The following is a 23,832-nucleotide window of genomic DNA, read 5'->3' as shown; positions in this document are numbered from 1 at the left end:
CCGTATTGTATTGTACAGTAATCATTTTTTATTGTTTTGTGATTGTTTATTCCCTGTGATTGACCTGTGTGGATCGTTCGGAATCGGTTGGCGTTTGCATGTGCTGTACCGACTAATAAAATTAGCTCAAAGGACCACTCCGTGTTGGAGATTAAAACTATGTATTTCAACAAACAAATAGATTATGTTGTTGACTAATGGTACATAACGATGAAGGCTAACTAATCAAAGACGAATGACTAAGAGTGTCAGACGAGTGATGATCGAAAGAAGACAGACAACTAATGATCGACGAGAGACCTTCAAATGTCACCTACAAAAATACTAATTACATCAATTGATGTCTCCCTCGGAGCCATTCAACTTTTATTTGAAACATTTCTCGATATAATTAACAGTTTCGAAGATATTTTAGATCTCCCACTCTTAGGTGACTCAGCCTGCATACGAAAATATGTAGGGAAGCATCTGATCGCGTGCATTGGACATTGAAAATTAGCCTGTCGCGCATTTGTGGCAGATAGAAGTCTGGTATAGCCTTTTATCCGTAAAGTAGGAATTATATTGTGATTTGTATATCTATTATGCCCTTGTAATCGATGACGTAGGTAACTGCGTGTAACAAGTCCATTTGTTAGTCGAGATATTTTGCTGTTAGTAATCGAACTTAGTAATGAGATATGATTAAATTTCTTATACTCCGTGATGCAGGTATAAGGCCATAAAAGGGGAGTTTCTGTATTTAACCATATACATATACAAGGGTAGGTTGTGTTCCGACAGACTAGGTGTCTTCTGTTTATCTATCTCTATACTGTCTTCTTTTATCTCCAATAATTTTTACAATTTGTCCTAAGGAACATTTGACTAAGACAATTTTGCCATAACAATCAATAGCATTGGCTCGCGTCTTGAGTAATTGATTCTAGAAGATCTAATAGAGGCTTAATAATAATTGGCATCTATGTAGATTAGAGGAGGCTTCAATTGAATAATTTTTGTTGCAGCTTTTTTAAGAGGTTCGTTTGTAATTTCTGGAAGTAAAGTGAAAGAATTTTGGTATTTCTGGTAACCATTTACCTTCATCTGTTATTGCATTTCAGGCGTTTGTAATTCCTTTTATAAATAGTGAAATTTTACGTTTCGTGCTTAATGTTGATTAAGAACCATTAGCTGATGGTTTATCAATTTCCATTAGGTTCGCTGAATTTTAACTATCGTTGCCCTCTTGCTGTTTACATACTTGCATTTGTTTGCACTTCAAGTAATTCTAAGTTGAAAGTTCTCAGTTTATGACATTTTGGCAATACACTTGCCAAGTGACAAGCCTACTCAACCTGGCTTATATTAGCCACTGACTCTAATAACACACGCACTCACAACACACCGCTATTGGAATCTCCTCGTGTAGCATATCTTAGCAATACGATTGTCAAAGCGCGACTACTATACTATCAGTAGAAACACAATGTTTTCTTGTACTCGATAGAGTAAAGTATACTGCAATCGCCGCTTCACCTATGCAGACGATCAACCCTTAGTCGCACCCTCCAGGTTCGTCCGTAGCGTGATATGCCCATGAGCGGGGCAAAGAATCTGATCATTGGTGGATAGTAACTATTAGGGTGGTTCTACCAGCTCAACATGGGTATTACGAAGTATAGAGCACCATTAGAGTACCCTGAGACTATCAATATATATTATCAATATTTCAAAATTCTCAACTAAAAGCATCTGTGGCGGCACTCGACAGCACAAATACCATCACTCGACACTAACTAATATCGGACAACGGCAGCGCAGTGGTTAGCGCCTTAGGTTACGAACGTTCGGAACCTGGCTTCTCAAATTCAAAAAAGCAGCAATACCTCAGCAGCGACATCTACAGCCAGCGCTACAATGATCACGGACAACATTTACACCTCACATCAAAATTATATTTACAAACTACATTTTCGTTGAGAATCTTGAGATATCATAACTATATTGTTGATTGTTTGAGGGCAACATTACGTTAGGTGCTGAGCATTTGAATTCGCTCTTCATCTAAAAACTCTTTGGAATATAACTTTACTGGAAACGAACAATGACCGACCTTTAATCAACGAATTTTTACCAAGTGCCGGCGAAAATTTATGGAATAGCGAAGTAAAAATATGCGACACTTCGCTATATCGCAAAGTCACAGCTTTTTTAACTTTTTAATGGCATTATATATTGATTCGAAATTCTTTATATGTTAAATTAATCGAATGTTGATTGTAGATCGCAAACGTCGTGCATTTCTTTAACATGAGTGTCCTACTAAACCAGATTTGTTTTCTCACTGCGTTAAGCGGGGTATTGTTGAAAGAAGGACTGTACATTATCAAAGCTGCTGAGGTAAAGAAATTTCTTGCTTCATTTTCCATTTTCCATTATATTTTTATCACATTCTGTATAAAAATCACGTGGAAAAATTTGATAAGTCCACTTTTATTGAGATACTGACTCTTACGTCATTGAAAAGCTACAAAGAACTATTCTGGTATGAAATATTTGTAAAAATGTAGAAACTCGATAGATTCGTAAATTAAAAGCTTTTTGAAAATGATGGTGATGAATTCAAAATATTCTGTAAGAAGCGAATAACACAATTTGGACACAATTAATAAGTCTGCATATCGTTAATGTGTGTTAGCAAAAATATTCCTGTACCAGAAAAGATAAGAAATACGATTTATTGTGTTTTCATACCTTCGTACATATCTTTCGGTTACATGAGACTGATCAAATTGCAGTACAAGATGTTACTTACCGCTATTTGGAAGGATTGGTCAACCGATAGTCACAGTAACGAATTTCACATTATGGCCGAGTACGCCAAAAAGGGAGCACTCCTTTCTTGGTTAGACTGTGGTAGGATGAGTTATACTGAAATGATGTGTTTTCATTTTATAATTCACTTCACGTGTCGCTGTAATTAATTTACAGGAATTGGTGTTGTCTGTATCTTAGTTTTCTTACAGTTATTGTTAACGCCATTAGTTTTGGACATAATTTCACCAATGAACGAAACGCGGGATTTAATATACATTTATCCAGCTTATTATTATATCGATGACCGGAAGTATCGTGCAATTATAAATTTACATATGGCGTATACATATATTTTAGGAATTATTGTGTATGTTGGTTGCGATACAAGTTACATGTGCATTGTGCAACACGCCTGTGGACAATTAGCAGTGGCTGGGTAAAAAAAGAAATATTACTTGGACTAAATAATTTTAGCTGGAAACTGCAAGAAACACAACCTTTTTGCAGACATCGTTTCAAGAATGCGATTTTTGATTTGTCTATTGTCAATAAAACGAGTGCCATACAGGATGAGATTCATGAAAGAGTACTTCGTTCGATTCGACAACACCAACATGCTATAGAGTCAGTACTGAAACTGGCAAAACATTCATTTTCCAGTATTTTTAAACTTATTTTTAAACTTCAAATATATTTTCAATAATCTTATTTTTTTAACAAAATAAGGTGCATCACCGTTTAAAGATAATTTTGTTAGGCGTAAAAAGTTTTTTTTTTTTTACAAAAATGTGTAACTCAAACACCATATACTTGTTCTAAATTGTTAATAAGCAGTGACAGTGATTTCTTTTCATTAATTGAATTTTACTGTGCTGTAGCGAAACAATTAGCTAATGTATTCTTTAAAATTCTCAAACAATGTCAAGAATATCCTAAATACTTTTAAAGTAATTTAATGCATGTACTTGCGTACATGTACTTATGTACAAGGTGACCGGACTTATTCTACTAATGCACATTACTTGTACATTGTGTGTTGTATACAAAAATTGTTCAGATAAGAAGTAAACATTTTTTAAGAAGGTTACAACCTGGTGTAAGAATATTTTGTAGATGAACACGTAGACTTCATATAAAGATAACAACCGTTTTGCTAATTAGGATTGTATATTCTTTAATGCATTAAACGGTGCAGCCTATTATTTTCTAGACAATTGTATTAACATACTGATACCGAGAAAGCATAGGGATTTGCAAATATTTTAACTTCAATTTATCAAATTTAACGTATAAAAAACAATGAAAGACGCGATTGGATATTTTTGCGTTTACGTTATCTTTGTCCTTCATACGCTAAATGCGACAAATTAAAGCTAAAATATCTCCTAAACTAATGTGACTTTTCAATATAAATAACTTCATACAATTTTGTAGAGAATGACGAGCTGCATCGATTAGTACATTAGAAAATATGCAATTCCACTTAAAAAAATTGATGTCACCTTCATATGACACGTCTACAAAAAAATTCTTACTCGCCTCATTTGTCACCCCCTCAAAAAAATTCACTACATATCTGAACTACTTTTTCATACAATTCATAGTGTACTACTAATTTGAATTTATAGAATAAAATCTGTCACCCTGTATGTGCATTACTGAATCTTTTATCGACTATGATCTCTTAATTCTGTTTTAATGGTTCCAAAACAGTTACCTGAAAACTATTCAAAGCATTCATTCTACTTATCTTTGCATTTGCATCGGTTTGGTAATGGCAACTTTCAGCGTCACGTTAGTAAAGGTGAGCTCTTCAACGTGCAAATTCACACAGTTTGACAGTAATTGTAATTACCGTGCTTCAAAACAGGTTGCAGCACAATCAGAAATTTCTGCGGAGTCTATCAAGGACGTTGTATTTCTCTCATCTCAATTGACACACGTATTTCTATTAACGGTACAAGGACAATTCGTACAGAATGCGAACGATGAAGTTACCGAATCGATGTAAGTAACTTATAAATACTGAGAAATATACTTTGCTCAAAGTACTTTAGTTTTTGTTCGGAAATCAAATTTTATTACAATAACATACATAACATAACAGGTGGATCCATTAAACCTGTAAGGTTCCTTTATTTCTGTTGTGTGATTGATGCTAAAAGTATGAACTGATGTAAATCATTTATTATCATCATCTTATATGAAACCTTTTTTACTAAATTAACACCGTTTACAGATATGACGCGTTATGGTATAATTCTAATAATAAAACGAAACTATTGTTTGTATTAGCACTAAGAAATTGCTTAAATCCTCCCACTTTATCAGCTGCTGGATTAATTATCTTGGATTTGAAGAGCTTCTCAGAGGTAAGTAATTTTGTATTTAACCACAAATTAATGTGGAAATATTTGAAGAATATTTTTTTTAAATAAATGTACACTACAGTATGTTTTTCAGATTATAAAAACATCTGTTTCATACTTTACCGTATTGAAATCTACGTAAACCGTAAAATACTCCCGACAGAGGCAATGGAAAACAATACTCCAGAACAAAGATTAGTGGATAAAATATGAAAATAATTACAGTTATTCTTATTTCTAAACTACTAACTATTTTTTGGTTTTACCCCCACTTAGTGATGCTTGGTGAGAAAATAATTTATGCTAAATTTCAGAGTGATTAGACAACAGGAATCTATACCACATATAAGTTGAAGTTTTCAAGTTTTAATGTTTTCGCATTAGTTATGAGCATAATCGTGTTTCGTTGTTTTGGAAATATTAAGGAATGTTTTAAAATAAAAGCACAATGTCTAAGATCTATACTAGCAATGCGTATATATTACTTCTAAAGATACATATGAAAATGTTCGGTTTGAGTCACCTTCTTGATTTCCAAAAGCCAGCAATTCATTTAGCGAATCTTACAGACTTTTACATATGAATTCCCTTCTGTCACAAGTATTGTAATAAAGGTAGCCATTATTTGTATCTTGCTAGTAACTGCAAGCGTCTGTTTCATTTTTAGTTGAGATTTCGACGTGTTCATATGGCTGAACTGCATTCAAAGAGGGATTGAACATACAAAGATGGAAATAAGAAACTTTGATGTAATACACCTGTTGGAACATGATGATACTCAAATTATTTAATCAAATATTTTTACTAATGATACATTTAGCGTGTGCTGTTTTACAGTGTATGGAAAGTAGAACAGTTGTGATAGCATAACGGAATTTTAAAATATTTTACATAACGTACAATGGATGCAAAAGTATTTACCTCATATATTAGTATAAATTCTAACATTACGTCTGATTTGAGCTACATAAACAATTCACGTCAATTATGGATTTTTCAATAAATCCAAGTAATGTGATGTTAGTAATAGCAAAAAATACATAACTGTTTGTCATGGGAAGAAGTTGAACTATAAACACATATCGGCCAACGCTTATTATTACCGTCATAAAAAATTAATTTGCGACCAGAATTGGCGAAACAAATCAGCTGAAACGTGCACGAAACACACGACACTTTCTTACACAGAGACAAACTATATTTTGCTTATTCATAGTTTGAAGAGAATTATAACCACATAAAAGTTCGTACAGATCTGTTCGATCTTCAACAATCATTTATCTTTCTACTTCGCTTAGCCGTTTCGGATAGGAACTGTCTGTTTCACCCAACTATTCTATACCAAGCTCTCTAATATCAAATTTATTCAAGGCATCCAAAGTAGTTATGTCTTAAATTATTCGTTACTAGCAATTTGTCAATCGATCGATTCTTTCGAGAGGATATTTGATGTTTCAAGATGGTTCTCCGCGTGCAAGTAGTCACAATGTAAAGAACACACGATAACAACGAGCTAATACTTCGATCGAGTTACTTATACATCTTTATCAAAGGTACTTTAAGGGTATAAATTAACAAGGGCGAATAAATTATTAAATTACCACTTTGGTTTACGACGATCGAAATGACAGCAGGTACGCATTACTTAGTTGCACTCTTCGTGTAAATATTACATGGTAGAAATAAAGTAAAAGCATAATGGCCAATCCCAGACACTCAACAAACTTCACTGTCACTCATCAAGTGTCAGTCGCATATACTGCCCTGCACTCTTAATATCAGTTTTCTCTTTACAATGGACAAAGCCACAGTAGTAAACGAATACATGAAAGTAGTGAAGATATGTACTACGATGGGCGGAATTTGGCCTGATCAGAGTAAATATTCGAAACTCGTTATGCGAACGATTGTATACATCATCATTGTGCTATCGCTTGTTACGCAGGTACAAGAACATTAATGTAATGGCAACCTGGTAATCATATTACAACCGTGTAAGTGATGATTCCACGTGAAGAAATTCGCATATAAAATAAAATTGTTTCATTTAACGCTTCGTTGCTGAAAAAGCCGAGTTTGAAAATTTGTGAAGCATACTTCAACTTGACTAATTACATACTAGATATAGGTAAATAATCAACAGGAGATTGTCATACATGTGAAAATAAGTTGTGAAAATAAGTGAAAATAAGTAGCACGTTTAAGTGAAAATGTGAAAGAACACTTTTTCATTTAAGGTATCATTTTGACAATGAAGTTTAAATATGTGTAAATACGAAATGGTTTGGGACACGTGTATCACACATATTCTAAATTATCGTTTTAGGAAATGAAACAATTTATGAAAAAATTTTATTGTATATTTTTTATTTATTTTCAAATACGAACTTAATCACATTCAATTATTTGCTCTTGTTCAGTCAAGATAAAGTATACTTGCCAAATCTTTAACATCGATTTTCTCGAAAACGAAGGTTCAGGGGAAGTAATGTTATATCAGATTTTTGTTCTCATATTTCACATAGAATCGCCGTCTGGCCGGTTGTACTATGTTTACTGCCTCAGCCTATATATTTGAAATCACACACGACCATTGTGATCTTTGTCGAATATTTCACAAAACTTCAAATCTGTTTAATGCTTGATGTAATTATGCCATTATGTACTAATATGAGTATTCCTTTTTCATTAAATTACTCGATCGTTGGTTGTAGATGGCAAACGTTGTGTGTTTCTACAGTCTACAGGCCGTAGTAGAGCAGGTCTGTTTTTTTAATGCGATGGCTGGGGCACTGCTAAAGCAAGGGAATTATATTGTGAACGCGGCGCAGGTAACGGAATTTCTCATATAACTTCCCATTTTTTATTTTTGTGTTATACATTATATAAAAATGACGATGGAAGATATGATAAGTCGATATCTTTGATCATCTGATTCTCATGTTATTGGATGTTATAAAAAAATAATCTGGCAGGAAATATTTACAAATGGGAATAAACCTCATAGATTTAAAATTATATGCCTTTCGAAAGTAATGGAAATAGATCCACAATGTTTCATAAGAAACGAATAATATTTGTCCGGCTTTTATGATAGCGTTTATGCCCAGTGTTGACTGCGATCGGTGTTTCAGCTACTTGGGATATTTACACGTGATTTGCCGACTAACAAAATTGACTCGAGAAGCAGATAGTTTGACGTAACTAAAATAAGTCTGTATAACAAATATTACTAATGTATCTTTTAAATGGTCAGGACTATAACAAAAGACGTATTTAAAATTGAGAATCATTTGGAATTGTACTTTGAACCGCAAAGTTACATCCATTTCAATTTTGTTTTAATATTTTTCCGTATTAGTTTTCCGTAGTAGTTTCTCTAGATCACTGCAAAAAGTAACATTTCTATACATGTCTAACTTATAGTCGCACTCGCATGACGTAATTAATTTAGAAGTAAAAAAATATCTAGAATGCAAATATGTTAGCAATAATGAATTTACTTAACATCCCTCTCTCTTGATAATAGTTTTAAGAATCAAAATAGCAGAATTAGAAAAAACGACAAATACGACTTATTGTATTCTTCATGTATTTATATATATCTTTTGGTTGCACGATACTAATCAAATTGTAGTACAAGATGCTGCTTACCGCTATTTGGGAGGATTGGTCAACCATTAGACTGACTGATGAATTTGAAATTATGGTCGAGTACGCCAAAAGGGGAGCCTTTTTTTCTCGGTTGTACTGCGGTAGGATAAATCATATTGAAAACTCGAGTCCCCTCCGTGATTCATTTTATACACCATTACAATCGAATTACAGGACTTGGCGTTTTCTGTTGCATAAGTTTTATTCAACTATCTCTGTCGCCATATATTCTAGACATTATTTCACCGAATAACGAAACGCGAGATTTAATATACATTTATCCAGCTTATTATTATATCGATGATCGGAAGTACCGTATGTTTATAAGTTTTCATATGACATATACAATTGTATCAACATTTTTTGTGTATGTCGGCTGTGATTCGAGTTATATATATATGGTGCAACACGCCTGTGGGCAGTTAGCGGTAGCTGGGTAATAAAATGAAATATCAGTTGGATTAAATAATCTTCGTTTAACTTGAAACTGCAACAGGTATTCAATTTTTTCACAGACATCGTTTCAAGAATGCGCTTTCAGATTTGTCTGTCGACACTGAAAAGGGTGGAATGCAGGATAAGAGTTATGAGAGAGTGCTTCATTCGATTCGAGAACACCAATATGCTACAAAGTCAGTACTGAAATTAGAAAAACATTGGTTGCCACCATTCTCTTGTTAGCTTATTTCATGTATTTAGCTTACTTTTCTCCAAAGACATTAAAAACAACTATGGTTTTGAAAAAAGGGAGTGCCCTACCGCTTGATGTCAATGATGATAGGAATAAATAATTCTGTTTGTTTCACAAAAATATATAATTCAAACGGCATATGTATCACTTTAATTGCTGATGACTTCTTTTCATTAATTGAACATGTACTGTGCTATAGCATAATAATTAGCTAATAAGTGTTCTTGAAATTTCTCAAACAATATCAAGAATAGTTTATATAATTTTGTGAGATTTAAATGCGTTTATTTCCGTGTATCACATATGTATGTATACTATTGAACTTTTTATGGACAACGGCCTGTTGGTCCTGTTTTGATACCATCAAAGCAGTTACCTGAAGAGTATTCAAACCAGTCATTCCGTCTATCTTTGCATTTGCATCGGTATGTCAATGGCATCTTTCACAGTCTCATTGGTAAAGGTAAGCTTTTCGGTCTAATCTCGTACTGTTTCGCCACAGTCGAAGTTACTATGCTTCAAAACAGGTTGCATCACAGTCGGAAATTTCTGGAGTGCTCATCAAGGACAGTGTTTTTCTTTTGTCCCAATTGATACATATACTTCTTTTAACTGTGCAAGGACAATTCATACTGAACTCGAACGATGAAATTATCGAATCGATGTAAGTGATGCATAAATATTGTTTAATATACGTAGCGCTAAGTACTTTCATTTTTATATTCATTTCTAAATTAAAAGAATGGTAATAAGATTGTCTTGGAATGAATTTTTATTATAGTATCGAACGAATGAGATGTCCATGTGTCAAACTTATAAGGTTTCTTCATTTGTCTTTGTGTTATTAATGCTATATTATAAGAACTGAATTAAGTTGTTCATTATCATTAACGTGTGCACTATTTTTTAAATAAATTCACAGATACGACGCATCGTGGTATAATGCTAATAGAAAAACGCAATTGTTGTTCGTATTATCCATCAGAAGCTGTTTGAGTCCTCCAATTCTATCAGCTGGGGGACTTTTAGACCTGAATTTGAAAAATTTTGCAGAGGCAAGTATCTACTCTTCCTTGAATCCACAATTATTGTTCAAGTTTTAAGAATACCTTTTTTAAATAATTCCACGTAATATCATGCCTTCCAGATTATAAAAGCATCTGTTTCATACTTTACCGTGTTGAAATCTACGTAAACTGTAATCTACCTCTGACTGAAGCGACGAAAAACAATTCCGGAACGAACGAATATCAATATATAATAAAATATGTACTGACATGGAATAGTGCTTGCTTTTCAACCACTAATTTATTTTTGGTTTCATTCTCCTAGGTTATGGCAATGAATTTGATGAAGAAGTGGTACGTGCAGAATTTCTAAATGATTAGACAACGAGAACCCGTGCCGCATTTGAGTTTAAATTTTCAAATTATGTATAATTTCACATCTATTACGAGCATAATAATATTTCGATATCTTGGAAATATTGGTGAATAATTTTAAATCAATGTGCAATTTTCTAGATTTATATTAATAACACGTACGTTTTTCTTCCAAAAATATACATATACAAAATTGTTTAGTTTTGCTTAACATTATGCTTGGGATATAACGCAGCGTCTGAGTTAGCTACCTGATCTGTAAAAGCAAGATCGCATGTGCTGTTTCACAGTGCATGAAAAGTAGAACTGTACCTATGATTATGTGATAAAGAAAACGTGTTGTTTTAGGATAAAATATACATTCTCTAAAAAAATATACAATATCGTTTCTTGTACAAAATTATCAATGCCGTATGAAAATTGGCTATTGTAATAGCATAACAGAATTCTGAAATCTTCTACATAACGTACAATGTATGCAAAGGTATTTCCCGCATATATTAGTTAAAATTATAACATTACGTCTGATCTAAGCTACATAAACAATTCACGTCAATTATGGATTTTTCAACAAATCCAAGTAATGTGATGTTAGTAATAGCAAAAAATACATAACTGTTTGTCATGGGAAGAAGTTGAACTATAAACACATATCGGCCAACGCTTATTATTACCGTCATAAAAAATTAATTTGCGACCAGAATTGACGAAACAAATCAGCTGAAACGTGCACGAAACACACGACACTTTCTTACACAGAGACAAACTATATTTTGCTTATTCATAGTTTGAAGAGAATTATAACCACATAAAAGTTCGTACAGATCTGTTCGATCTTCAACAATCATTTATCTTTCTACTTCGCTTAGCCGTTTCGGATAGGAACTGTCTGTTTCACCCAACTATTCTATACCAAGCTCTCTAATATCAAATTTATTCAAGGCATCCAAAGTAGTTATGTCTTAAATTATTCGTTACTAGCAATTTGTCAATCGATCGATTCTTTCGAGAGGATATTTGATGTTTCAAGATGGTTCTCCGTGTGCAAGTAGTCACAGTGTAAAGAACACACGATAACAATGAGCTAATACTTCGATCGAGTTACTTACACATCTTTATCAAAGGTACTTTAAGGGTATAAATTAACAAGGGCGAATAAATTATTAAATCACCACTTTGGTTTACGACGATCGAAATGACAGCAGGTACGCATTACTTAGTTGCACTCTTCGTGTAAATATTACATGGTAGAAATAAAATAAAAGCATAATGGCCAATCTCAGACACTCAACAAACTTCACTGTCACTCATCAAGTGTCAGTCGCATATACTTCCCTGCACTCTTAATATCAGTTTTCTCTTTACTATGGACAAAGCCACAGTAGTAAACGAGTACATGAAAGTAGTGAAGATATGTACTATGATGGGCGGAATTTGGCCTGATCAGAGTAAATTTTCGAAACTCGTTATGCGAACGATTATATACATCGTCGTTGTGCTATCGCTTGTTACGCAGGTACAAGAACATTAATTTATAGGCAACTTGGTAATCGTATCACAATCGAGTAAGTGGCGATTCAACTGTGGTGAAAAAATCCGAATATAAAATAAAATTTTTTCATTTGATGCTTCGTCGCTAAGGAAGCTGAATTTGAAAATTTGTAAAGCATACTTCAACTTGGCTAATTACAGACTAGATATAGGTAAATAATCAACAGGAGATTGTCATACATGTGAAAATAAGTTGAAAATGTGAAAGAACATTTTTTCGTTTCAGGTATCCTTTTCAAGAAAATGAAGTTTAGAAGTGTTTAATTACGAAATGATCTGGAACACGTGCATTAGGAAATGAAACAATTTATTAAAAAATTTTATTCTATATTTTTTATTTGCTTCCAAATATGAGTTTTACCACTTTCGGTTATTTGCTCTTGTTCAGCCAGGATAAAATGCACTTGTCAGATCTTTAATGTCGATTTTCTCGAAAATGAAGGTCCAGGGGAAGTAATGTTATATCAGATTCTTGTTCTCATTTTTCACAGAACCGCCGCCTCCCCGATTGTATTACGATTACCGCCTCAGCCTATATATTAGTAATCACACACGAACATTGTGATCTTTGTCGAATATTTCACAAAACTTCAAATCTTTTTAATGCTTGATGTAATTATGGCATTATGTACTAATATGAGAATTCCTTTTTTATTAAATTACTCTATCGTTGATTGTAGATGGCAAACGTCGTGTGTTTCTACAGTCTACAGACCGTAGTAGAGCAGGTCTGTTTTTTTAATGCGGTAGCTGCAGTATTGATAAAGCAAGGGAATTATATTGTAAACATGGCGGAGGTAAAGGAATTTCTCGTATCACTTTCCATTTTCTATTATTTTTGTGTTACACATTATATGAAACCCACAATGAACGATATGATAAGTCGATATTTTTGATTTTGTGACTCTTATGTTAGATGGAATAAACCTGGCAGGTTTGAAATTATATGCCTTTTCATACTAATGGAGATAAATCTGCAATGTTTCATACGAAACGAAGAATATTTGCTCGGTTTTTATGATAACGTTTATGCCCAGTATTGACTTGTGATCGGCGTTTTAGCTTCGTGGTGTATTTGCACGTGTTTTGCCGACTGATATAATTGACTTGAAGAACAGATAGTTTGACGTAATTAAAATAAGTCTGTATAACAAATATTACTAATGTATCTTTTAAATGGTCAAGACTATAATAAAAGACATATTTAAAATTGAGTATCATTTGGAACTGTATTTTGAAACCCAAAGTTTCATCTATTTCAATTTTGTTTTAAATTCGCTCCGTATTCTTAATTTTGTTACATTATTTATGATCACTGTAAACAGTATATTTTCTATGATTGCCTAACTTATAATCGCACTCGCCTGACATAATTAATTTCCAAATGAAAAGAAGATCTAGAATCTAAATATGTCAGCAATAATGAACTTACTTAACATCCCTCTCTCTTGATAATAGTTTTTGATAAGAATCAAAATAGCAGAACTAGAAAAGACGACAAATACGACTTATTGTATTCTTCATGTATTTATATATATCTTTTGGTTGCACGATACTAATCAAATTGTAGTACAAGATGCTGCTTACTGCTATTTGGAAGGATTGGTCAGCCAATAGACGGATTGATGAATCTGACATTATGGTCGAGTACGCCAAAAGGGGAGCCTTTTTTTCTCGGTTGTACTGCGGTAGGATAAATCATATTGAAAACTCGTACTTCCCTTCCGTGATTCATTTTATACACCGTTGCAATCGATTTACAGGACTTGGCGTTTTCTGTTCCATAAGTTTTATTCAACTATCTCTATCGCCATATATTTTAGACATAATTTCACCGAACAACGAAACGCGAGATTTAATATACATTTATCCAGCTTATTATTATATCGATGACCGGAAGTACCGTATGTTTATAAGTTTTCATATGATATATACGGTTATATCAACATTTTTTGTGTATGTCGGCTGTGATTCGAGTTATATATATATGGTGCAACACGCCTGTGGGCAGTTAGCGGTAGCTGGGTAATAAAATGAAATATCAGTTGGTTTAAATAATCTTCGTTTAACTTGAAACTGCAACAGGTATTAAATTTTTTCACAGACATCGTTTCAAGAATGCGCTTTCAGATTTGTCTGTCGACACTGAAAAGGGTGGAATGCAGGATAAGAGTTATGAGAGAGTGCTTCATTCGATTCGAGAACACCAATATGCTACAAAGTCAGTACTGAAATTAGAAAAACATTAGTTGCCGCCATTCTCTTGTTAGCTTATTTCATGTATTTAGCTTACTTTTCTCCAAAGACATTAAAAACAACTGTTTTTGAAAAAAGGGTGTGCCCTACCGTTTGATGTCAATGTTGATAGGAATAAATAATTTTGTTTGTTTCACAAAAATATATAATTCAAACGGCTTATGTGTAATTTTGATTGCTGATGACTTCTTTTCATTAATTGAACATTTACTGTGCTATATAATAATAATTAGCTAATAAGTGTTCTTGAAATTTCTCAAACAATATCAAGAATAGTTTATATAATTTTGTGAGATTTAAATGCGTTTATTTCCGTGTATCACATATGTATGTATACTATTGAACTTTCTATGGACAACGACCTGTTGGTCCTGTTTTGATGCCATCAAAGCAGATACCTGAAGAGTATTCAAACCAGTCATTCCGCGTATCTTTGCATTTGCATCGGTATGTCAATGGCATCTTTCACAGTCTCATTGGTAAAGGTAAGCTTTTCGGTCTAATCTCGTACTGTTTCGCCACAGTCGAAGTTACTATGCTTCAAAACAGGTTGCATCACAGTCGGAAATTTCTGGAGTGCTCATCAAGGACAGTGTTTTTCTTTTGTCCCAATTGATACATATACTTCTTTTAACTGTGCAAGGACAATTCATACTGAACTCGAACGATGAAATTATCGAATCGATGTAAGTGATGCATAAATATTGTTTAATATACGTAGCGCTAAGTACTTTCATTTTTATATTCATTTCTAAATTAAAAGAATGGTAATAAGATTGTCTTGGAATGAATTTTTATTATAGTATCGAACGAATGAGATGTCCATGTGTCAAACTTATAAGGTTTCTTCATTTGTCTTTGTGTTATTAATGCTATATTATAAGAACTGAATTAAGTTGTTCATTATCATTAACGTGTGCACTATTTTTTAAATAAATTCACAGATACGACGCATCGTGGTATAATGCTAATAGAAAAACGCAATTGTTGTTCGTGTTATCCATCAGAAGCTGTTTGAGTCCTCCGATTCTATCAGCTGGGGGACTTTTAGACCTGAATTTGAAAAATTTTGCAGAGGCAAGTTTTAAGAATACCCTTTTTAAATAAATCTACGTAATATCATACCTTCCAGATTATAAAAGCATCTGTTTCATACTTTACCGTATTGAAATCTACGTGAATCGTAAAGTACTCTTGACTGAGACGATGAGAAACAATATTCCGGAACGAACGAAGATCAATATATGATACAATATGTACAGAAATATAATGGTGCTTACTTCTCAACCACTAATTTATTTTTGCTTCTATCCCCCTAGAATATGGCAATGAATTTTAGAAAGAAGTGATATGTGCAAAATTTCAGAATGATTAGATAATGAGAACCTGTGTCGCATTTGAGTGGAAGTTTTCAAATTTTGATGGTCTCGCATGAAATTCGAACGTAATCTTGCCCGCTATTTGGAAAGTATTAATAAATGTTTTTGAATAGAAGTACAATGTTTTAAATGTATAATAATATTTATGTAAATATTATACACACACATATTTTTACATAGTATATAATATTTATAATATACATTTATATACATATGTAATATAACTGGTGTGTCTGAAACTTATGTACAAGTGAACACGAGGTGATTTCTTATGAAAAAATAAAACAAAATATAAAATGAAATTATTTTGTTCTGAGGCTTCGCTTTCAAGAAAATGGTCTTTGAAGATTTGACAAGTATACTTTAAGTTGATTAATTTCGGACTAAACAAAAGTAAATAATCGACAAGTGTTTAAACTACATCTCTTTTCTCAATGAAATTTCTGCATGAGATGCTTCATTTTCAAGGAAAGTTTGAAAATGTATTATGCGCATATACCAGACACCTCATAATTAAACATATTCAAATTTTATTTTTTTGAAAATGAAACCTTAAATGGTAGAATTTTATTCTATATTTTTTACTCATTTTTGCGTCTAGAATTACATTCTCGCAGTTATTTAGTCCTGTCCAGTCTTGAAATTAACCATGTTCAAATATACTTGATGACTAAATTTAGTTTTCTGAAAAACTATCCCTTGGACAAAAAAAAGGTTTATATTTTTCTTACTTGTTTTATATGGAATGACCTCATGTCCGCTTATATATAACCCATCAAATGTGACAATTTGTGCAGATACATTAAAGTACATTCAAAAGAAATTTTTGACCTCCATAGCTGAGGACCATCCTAATACGAAATTTAACACATTATTGAATCCTTAATTGAATTTAATCATGATATTCGTCATTTGCCGTGAAGTATCACAGAAAACTTCACGATCGTTTTAAAAGCACTTTAGCTATACACAGAATATAACGAATACAAAATAATATATTATTTGACCAATTTAATCCATTAATAATCTTTTGCAGAATGTTGGAAATGTTTCAATTTATCTACAATATTTCTGGTTACTTACATGATAATACAAAGATGTAGTTCCAGGTGGAATGTGAAGAGGGCAACACGTACATAATTACATACATTGGAATATATTTAATCAATATATCAGTACTTATCATCAATTTATATTAATTAATCTCAATTTATAGAATAACATATCATTATTTCAAGTCTATTACACATATACACGTTTCAATAAGAGATATAACACGAGGTTTTATATTTTATAGCATTTTTTTTGTACACCAAACACGAAAATATTTTGACCGAGAAACGTACGCTTCATAAAATTGAAAAAGAAAACGTTAGTTGATTGCTGTTGCTAAAAAATAGTCCGTGTGTTATGTGAAACACCAACCCTGTCATATTCTGAAGCACACTGGAAATCAATGCATGCAATCATTAATTTTTCATATCCCTTATATAGACCCACTTATCTACTTATTGCATATAAATTATTCTCTTCAATATTCTAGGACTATGGCGAATTAAATTACATTAAGTTGTAACCAAACCTCTTTCACATTGAAACGTTGAAGCTTTTTCATGGACAAAGTAAGCGGAAAAGAGGAGGTCTTTAAAATTGTTATTACCCGCCACGAAATCATTCTATTTTCCGTATAAATTAGTCAAACCGGAAATTTCTTCTAAAAGCGAGTACAATTGAGTAAAATAATAATAAAATTACTACGTTATTGACGTTATGGAGGATATACAGGTTTGAACTTGTCCATATCGACCACTACAGTTTGAACAGTGGCGGACATGAATACTGTTGATAAACCATTATTCAGGATTAAATAAACAAATCAAGAGAATTATTGAAGTTGGCCACGCGAATATTAATTGCATTTCAATTTATTTTAAGTAATTCTTAAAGTTGTAGACATTTATGAGAATTTATGTTTTTATAAACATAACTAAAGAATAATATTTAATCATTTTCACTTACTAAATAATAGTGTTACTAAAAATTAGTGTTCTGATCCTGTTATTGTATATATTTCTGTATCTTCTTATATATAAATATTGTATTTATACTTTTTTATGCATTTCCTACACTTCTGCTTTAAATTTTGTATAAATGTATAACAATTCGCAGTCTACTAATTCTAGCCACTAATCAAACCATATAATTAAATTTTGGATTGATTTAACGAATTTTACATCTTACGATCTCCAGCGATATAATGCAGATTCTTGTTTGAACGACTATGGATTGGCAAACGATCGAGGATCAGTGTCTGAAAGCCAACAAATTTTTCGGTCAGCTTGTTGGTGTGTGGCCTAATCAAGAAAAATTCACGAAAATTATTATACGATTTGTCATATTTATTATTATTATTACCACAATTACAGCTCAGGTATTTTTTGTAGTTATGTTATCATATGGGACTTGCATCCAGTCTATGTGTTTTTCATTGATTCAAAATCATCTGATATATTTTTTTTGCTGATAACCATTAGTAAGAATTTAATATAAAAACATGAGGTTACACTTATACAAGATATCCCAAGGTTTAACAGTCAAACTTTGTTAGTGTACGAGTATTTAACAGATATAATGAATATAATCGAACAAAAAATATTATATAATGATTATTTGAAGTTTAGCAAAAATATGGTGCTAGAAATATGGGGGAAAATATTAAAACACCTATCTCGAAATCATTATAAAAAATGGGAAGTGTGACGTTTCATGTTTTTCATTCGTAACTTTCAAATATAGTATTTTCCTATATCACAGAGAATTCGCATGTCAATATATAATAGAAGTGTGTTTTCTATATATTATAGATATCACGGGTAGTAGTATTTTATAGTTTGGAGGTATTGTCGGATCAGATGCCGTATCTCGATATAGGATTCGTCATTTTAATCAAGCAGTACAATTACGTTCTGAACGAAAAGAAGGTGAAAGACCGATAAACATCCAGTAATCTCTCTGATAATTATAAATATCTTTAAAATTATAGTTGAAAGGACTTCTAAACGATATTGTGGCCGACCGGTTAATAGAACGACCGAAGGAGGAATTAGAGATTTTGGATATGTACTCCAAGAAGGCAATATTTCTTTCCTGTTTATACCAAGGTGACAAAGGAAATGTACAGATCTTTACATTACAGAATCAAATACCACAGGGATAGTCAATAACGAAGACCTTAATAATTATTCAGTTGATATTGTTAACACAAATCATCATTGTTCAATGAAAATATACATTCTTTGAACAATGTTCATATATTTACTTTTTCCATTTTATTATTAATAATCGCGTATAAGGAGGCACATGTCAATGCCGTTTTTACAAATTTAATCGAAATAAAACCTAAACCAAACCCACTGCAAGCTTATCTTAAATCATAGTAGTATGAGTGGGATTATACGTGAAATTATTTGACAATATATCTCAATCAAATTGATGAGATGCGTCTACTGTAAATAATTACAATTTTGTTTTATATTTTATTCCTATTGCATTTAGTTAGCATATCTTTTTGTGCGTTTATGTTCGTTCTCCTACCGACTATACCACCTATCCTGAACGTCGTCGCACCCCTGAACGAGTCACGAAGTCGCGAATTCATCTACCCATCCTATTATTTCGTGGATGAGCAGCAGTATTACTATCCCATACTTGTGCATATGATAAGCGTGGCGGTAATACTCACAAGCGTTTATATAGCCTGTGACATCAATTTGGTTCATGTCGTGCATCATGGTTGCGCCTTGTTGGCCATTAGTGGGTGAGTATACTTCGGTTCCTATTGTGCAGATTCCGCGCCTTTTGTGTTGCACAGGGTGGTAAAAAAGTGGGCATTATTTATAATTGATTTATTTTTCGAGTTATCAACAGTGGGTTATGCGTTTTTTGACGAAATACCACAATAACGATTACATCATCGGAACATCAAAGTGCATGCAACGTAATCACTTTCTTAAGAATTTGCATAGACTGAGAAAAGTACCGAAATGCTTGTACATACTATTTGTGAATATATTTTGAAAATTCATTAGAATTGTTTAAATAAACTGAAATGAAACTTCACAATCATGATTAGTTTTATAAAGTTTGGAAGCGGATGAACCTGAAAATATGTATGAAAGTTACAAATGTCTAGTACAAGTATATATTTCGTGGAGATCACAATAGTATTAAATAGTCAGTTAGCCATTGCATTAATAAGCCTCAATATTCAATAGCATCATATTTAACACTTGTTACATGTTTAGGTTGAATATTAATCTCTCATTGCAGATATATTTTCAGTAAATGTCTTGTAACTTCTATATACATTTTTAGATTCGTTTCAAATACCTACTGCTATTATTATGACAATTTTGTCGCATTACATTACAGTATATTACATATATGCATAAAGATGTTCTTTCATTTAAATTGTAATTTATTGTAAAGTTATGTAAATTATTATTGTATTATGTAAATTTATGACTTAACTTATCTGAATAGATTCAATTAGTTACAGTTGTTACTTAAAATACACCTAATGTGATATAATCAGCAACGGTAAGAAATATATAATTATTAATAATAGTTATAATTATATCATGTAGTTATTAGCCATTGAAACAATGTGACTACTACCTTTCACGTGTAAGACTTATATACAGCAGTGTAATCTTTACATCATTTTTCATCTTACCATGGACAAAACCACAGTAGAAGAAGAGTACATGAAAGTAGTGAAGATATGTACAATGGTGGCTGGAATTTGGTCTGATCAGAGAAACTTCTCAAAACTCGTCATGCAAAAGATTATACCTGTATATCGTTGTTGTGCTATCGCTTATTACCCAGGTACGTAAATAATAATTTATCTTTAATCGTATTTATTATATATTTAAGAACTGCGATCGTTAGGCTGTGAATATTCATGGAAATGCATATTTTAATGAAATGCAAGTAAAGAAACCTAAATACACAGAAATTTAATTCGAAAATCCCTTTTTCTTAAATTAGTCAATTATTAATCGTAGATGGGAAATGTCCTGCGTTTTTTTCAGCCTGGATACGCTGATGAAGCAGATCTGCTTTTTGTCTGTGGTAGCCGGGATATTGATGAAATCAACTTTTGTTACAGAAAAAAAGACCGTTTCCACGAACGATACAGTATAATACAAGGTACACAGTCTCGTCAGTAATAGGTAATACAATTGGCTATTGCGGCACAAACCGTACCCCGCCTATGGTGCTACTTACATGATAATGTACAGATACAGCTCCAGGTGTAACATGAAGAGGGCAACGCATAGATAATTTCACCTATTACAATACGTTTAACCAGTATACATATATTCTCACTATGGATATTTATTGAGCTGGTCAAAACCCGAAATCTCCTTTCAATAAATCTTTCAATAAATAGGATAAAATTAACCTGTTATTTTATATATTTTTGTATCTTCTTATATATATATATATATATATATATATATATATAGCATATGATATGTAGCATATATATGTATAAGTACTGAAAATACCATTACGAATATGTGAAATAAACTAAAATTATTGGACAATATATTCCGAAGTCACATAAATTGGTGAAATGTGTTTGCTGTAAATAATTAGTATTTTATTTCATATTTTATTCCTATTGCATTTAGTTAACATATCTTTTTATGCGTTTATGTTCGTCCTCCTACCGACTATAGCATACAGCAGTATCATTATCCCATACTAGCACGTACGACGTTAGGAGCATCAATGTTCACAGCCGTTTATATTGCCTGTGACATTAATTTGGTTCATTTTGTAGATCATGGGTGCGCCTTATTGGCCATCAGTGCGTGAGTATACAGGAACTTTCTTCGTTATCTTGATGTCTAAAATCACACTATATAAATATTACCCACTTTTTTTAAACGCCCTATATAATATATAAGCGAAACTTTGACTATAACCAATGAAACAATGAGCACAGGTATCGTTTCAAGCACGCAATGGATAACGTAAGCTTTCGCAATGAAAAGTACCTGGACGTGTTACTAGATGAAACCTATGCGAAAATAAGCCGATCCATCGATGCTCACAAAAAGGCCGTTGAGTTAGTATTATTGCATATTGTACAATATACATATAATATACAGGTAAAGTCGTTTGCCAAATTTTATACACTTTTTGTCATGTTAGATATGTGGATAAAGTTGACGCCTGCCACGTGCACTACTTCTTCATCATATTGGGTCTGATAATCGTAACATTTACATCCACGTTCGTGCGGGTAAGTTTCAATTCACCAATACACATTTAATTTACATTTAATTTACAGAGACAACTTAGGCTATGGTTGCAGTGGATGCGTTTTCTAACGAAATAATGTTTTGACGAGTGAAACATTTAAAAACTGAGAAGCATGCAATGTAATCAGTATTATAAGAATCTACCAGAAAGTATCGTAAAGCCACGAAAGTGTTCAGTTGCTTTTAGACATCTATTATGAACGTATTATGTATATTTTGAAATTTCATTAGCTCTAAGACTCAACAATCATCATTATATTGAGAAAGTTTGAAATCAATCTGACACGATATGATAGCCATGTCTCATTACAGTATGTACTCTTGAAATTTCAAAATATTTTATATAACACGAACATATCCATCAAAATGTTCTATAATAAATGTTCGAATAATTTCGTGAGCCACTATATATACTCAATTGTCTTGATGCGCCTATTTATTAGTACAACATAGTTTGTCAAAATATGCATCCACTGTGACTATAGACTTACGCTGCCGTGACTTAATATGTGATATTATTCCCTGTAATTAGTTGTCGACGATGGAAATAGGAGTCAGATACTTCACATTCTGCGCGTTCACTATTAGCCAAATGACTCATCTTTTGTTTTTGACGATAATGGGACAGTTTCTGATAAATTCCAATAATGAGACCTTCCAGGCAATGTAAGATCTATATAAACTCCCATTTATAAGTATTAAGGCACTTTCTGCTTCCATAGAAGATATAATTGGTTTAAATTATCAAGTAAATGAAAAAAAATGTCAAAATGCTATTTAATTTAATTTGACCGACTTAAATTCACGGTAGAATCCATTGTATAGATGTGAAGCCAAATGGTACAATGGATCGTCGAAAGCGCAATCGTTATATCTATTGGTGTTGCGAAAGTGTTTGAGCCCCCCTAAACTAACTGGTGGAGGAGTAATCTCTTTGAATTTGGAGAGCTTTGTACAGGTTAGCTTATCACTTCCACGAAATACACATGAGAACAGTTTTCAAAAAACAATTGACTATTTATTAACGATTAATATCTTTCTAGGTTTTAAAAGCATCTTTCTCGTATTATACAGTGTTTAGATCTGCATAAATTGAAGAAAGAACAGCGCGAATTGGATGGTTCGAATTTATCGTTACATGCATTCAAGTGAAATTCTTTCTTCAAATGTTGACAATATTTTTAGTATAGTGTATATTTTACGTTTCACTTGAGTTAGTTACTTGCTGTTAACATTTCACTTCGAACATATTATAAAATATAATTTTTTCTCATTACTTCTTTCATTTTCTCTTTTCCTCTGCTCTTGATACAACGAATATATAAATATCTTAAGTGTTATTGATGCTATGACAGACATATGTATGTGACGAATAAGTCTTATTATTACCGGCCCTTATTTTAATTCCTTTAC

The 23,832-nt window shown here is 32.3% G+C and overlaps 5 protein-coding genes across 7 annotated transcripts; all 5 read left to right on the top strand.

Moving 5' to 3' along the window:
• Nucleotides 1–1,913: 1,913 nt before the first annotated feature.
• On the top strand, nucleotides 1,914–5,628 carry LOC117211070. 3 transcript variants are annotated; one of them, XM_033454647.1, is made up of 7 exons: nucleotides 1,914–2,382; nucleotides 2,781–2,898; nucleotides 2,974–3,235; nucleotides 3,307–3,423; nucleotides 4,513–4,806; nucleotides 5,039–5,171; nucleotides 5,263–5,628. In XM_033454647.1, the coding sequence occupies exons 1-7, from the start codon at nucleotides 2,293–2,295 to the stop codon at nucleotides 5,308–5,310; spliced, it is 1,062 nt and encodes a 353-aa protein (XP_033310538.1). In that variant the 5' UTR covers nucleotides 1,914–2,292; the 3' UTR covers nucleotides 5,311–5,628. The 3 variants fall into 3 exon arrangements, with proteins under 3 accessions (XP_033310538.1, XP_033310539.1, XP_033310537.1); XM_033454648.1 differs by having other exon boundaries at nucleotides 2,256–2,898; nucleotides 4,513–4,603; nucleotides 4,670–4,806; XM_033454646.1 differs by having other exon boundaries at nucleotides 2,256–2,898.
• A 2,265-nt stretch (nucleotides 5,629–7,893) lies between these two features.
• Nucleotides 7,894–9,337, top strand: LOC117211072. The gene is made up of 2 exons (XM_033454650.1): nucleotides 7,894–7,999; nucleotides 8,806–9,337. Exons 1-2 carry the CDS (start codon nucleotides 7,949–7,951, stop codon nucleotides 9,073–9,075), a joined length of 321 nt encoding a protein of 106 aa, XP_033310541.1. The 5' UTR covers nucleotides 7,894–7,948; the 3' UTR covers nucleotides 9,076–9,337.
• A 441-nt stretch (nucleotides 9,338–9,778) lies between these two features.
• On the top strand, nucleotides 9,779–10,616 carry LOC117211077. Its single transcript, XM_033454654.1, has 3 exons — nucleotides 9,779–9,976; nucleotides 10,041–10,177; nucleotides 10,436–10,616. Exons 1-3 carry the CDS (start codon nucleotides 9,941–9,943, stop codon nucleotides 10,614–10,616), a joined length of 354 nt encoding a protein of 117 aa, XP_033310545.1. The 5' UTR covers nucleotides 9,779–9,940.
• Nucleotides 10,617–12,215: 1,599 nt separating this feature from the next.
• LOC117211068 lies at nucleotides 12,216–14,832 on the top strand. The gene is made up of 5 exons (XM_033454644.1): nucleotides 12,216–12,411; nucleotides 13,127–13,243; nucleotides 14,017–14,134; nucleotides 14,210–14,471; nucleotides 14,551–14,832. The coding sequence occupies exons 1-5, from the start codon at nucleotides 12,262–12,264 to the stop codon at nucleotides 14,693–14,695; spliced, it is 792 nt and encodes a 263-aa protein (XP_033310535.1). The 5' UTR covers nucleotides 12,216–12,261; the 3' UTR covers nucleotides 14,696–14,832.
• A 3,452-nt stretch (nucleotides 14,833–18,284) lies between these two features.
• On the top strand, nucleotides 18,285–23,551 carry LOC117211084. The gene is made up of 9 exons (XM_033454658.1): nucleotides 18,285–18,512; nucleotides 18,946–19,062; nucleotides 19,125–19,242; nucleotides 19,637–19,898; nucleotides 22,101–22,223; nucleotides 22,310–22,400; nucleotides 22,952–23,085; nucleotides 23,245–23,377; nucleotides 23,463–23,551. Exons 1-9 carry the CDS (start codon nucleotides 18,363–18,365, stop codon nucleotides 23,508–23,510), a joined length of 1,176 nt encoding a protein of 391 aa, XP_033310549.1. The 5' UTR covers nucleotides 18,285–18,362; the 3' UTR covers nucleotides 23,511–23,551.
• Nucleotides 23,552–23,832: the final 281 nt, after the last annotated feature.

The sequence above is a fragment of the Bombus bifarius genome, unplaced genomic scaffold (genome assembly GCF_011952205.1).
Source record: "Bombus bifarius isolate JDL3187 unplaced genomic scaffold, Bbif_JDL3187 scf7180000008216, whole genome shotgun sequence".
NCBI lineage: Eukaryota > Metazoa > Arthropoda > Insecta > Hymenoptera > Apidae > Bombus > Bombus bifarius.
Note: the sequence above shows the minus strand (reverse complement) of the source record. Positions and strands in the feature narration are given on the sequence as shown.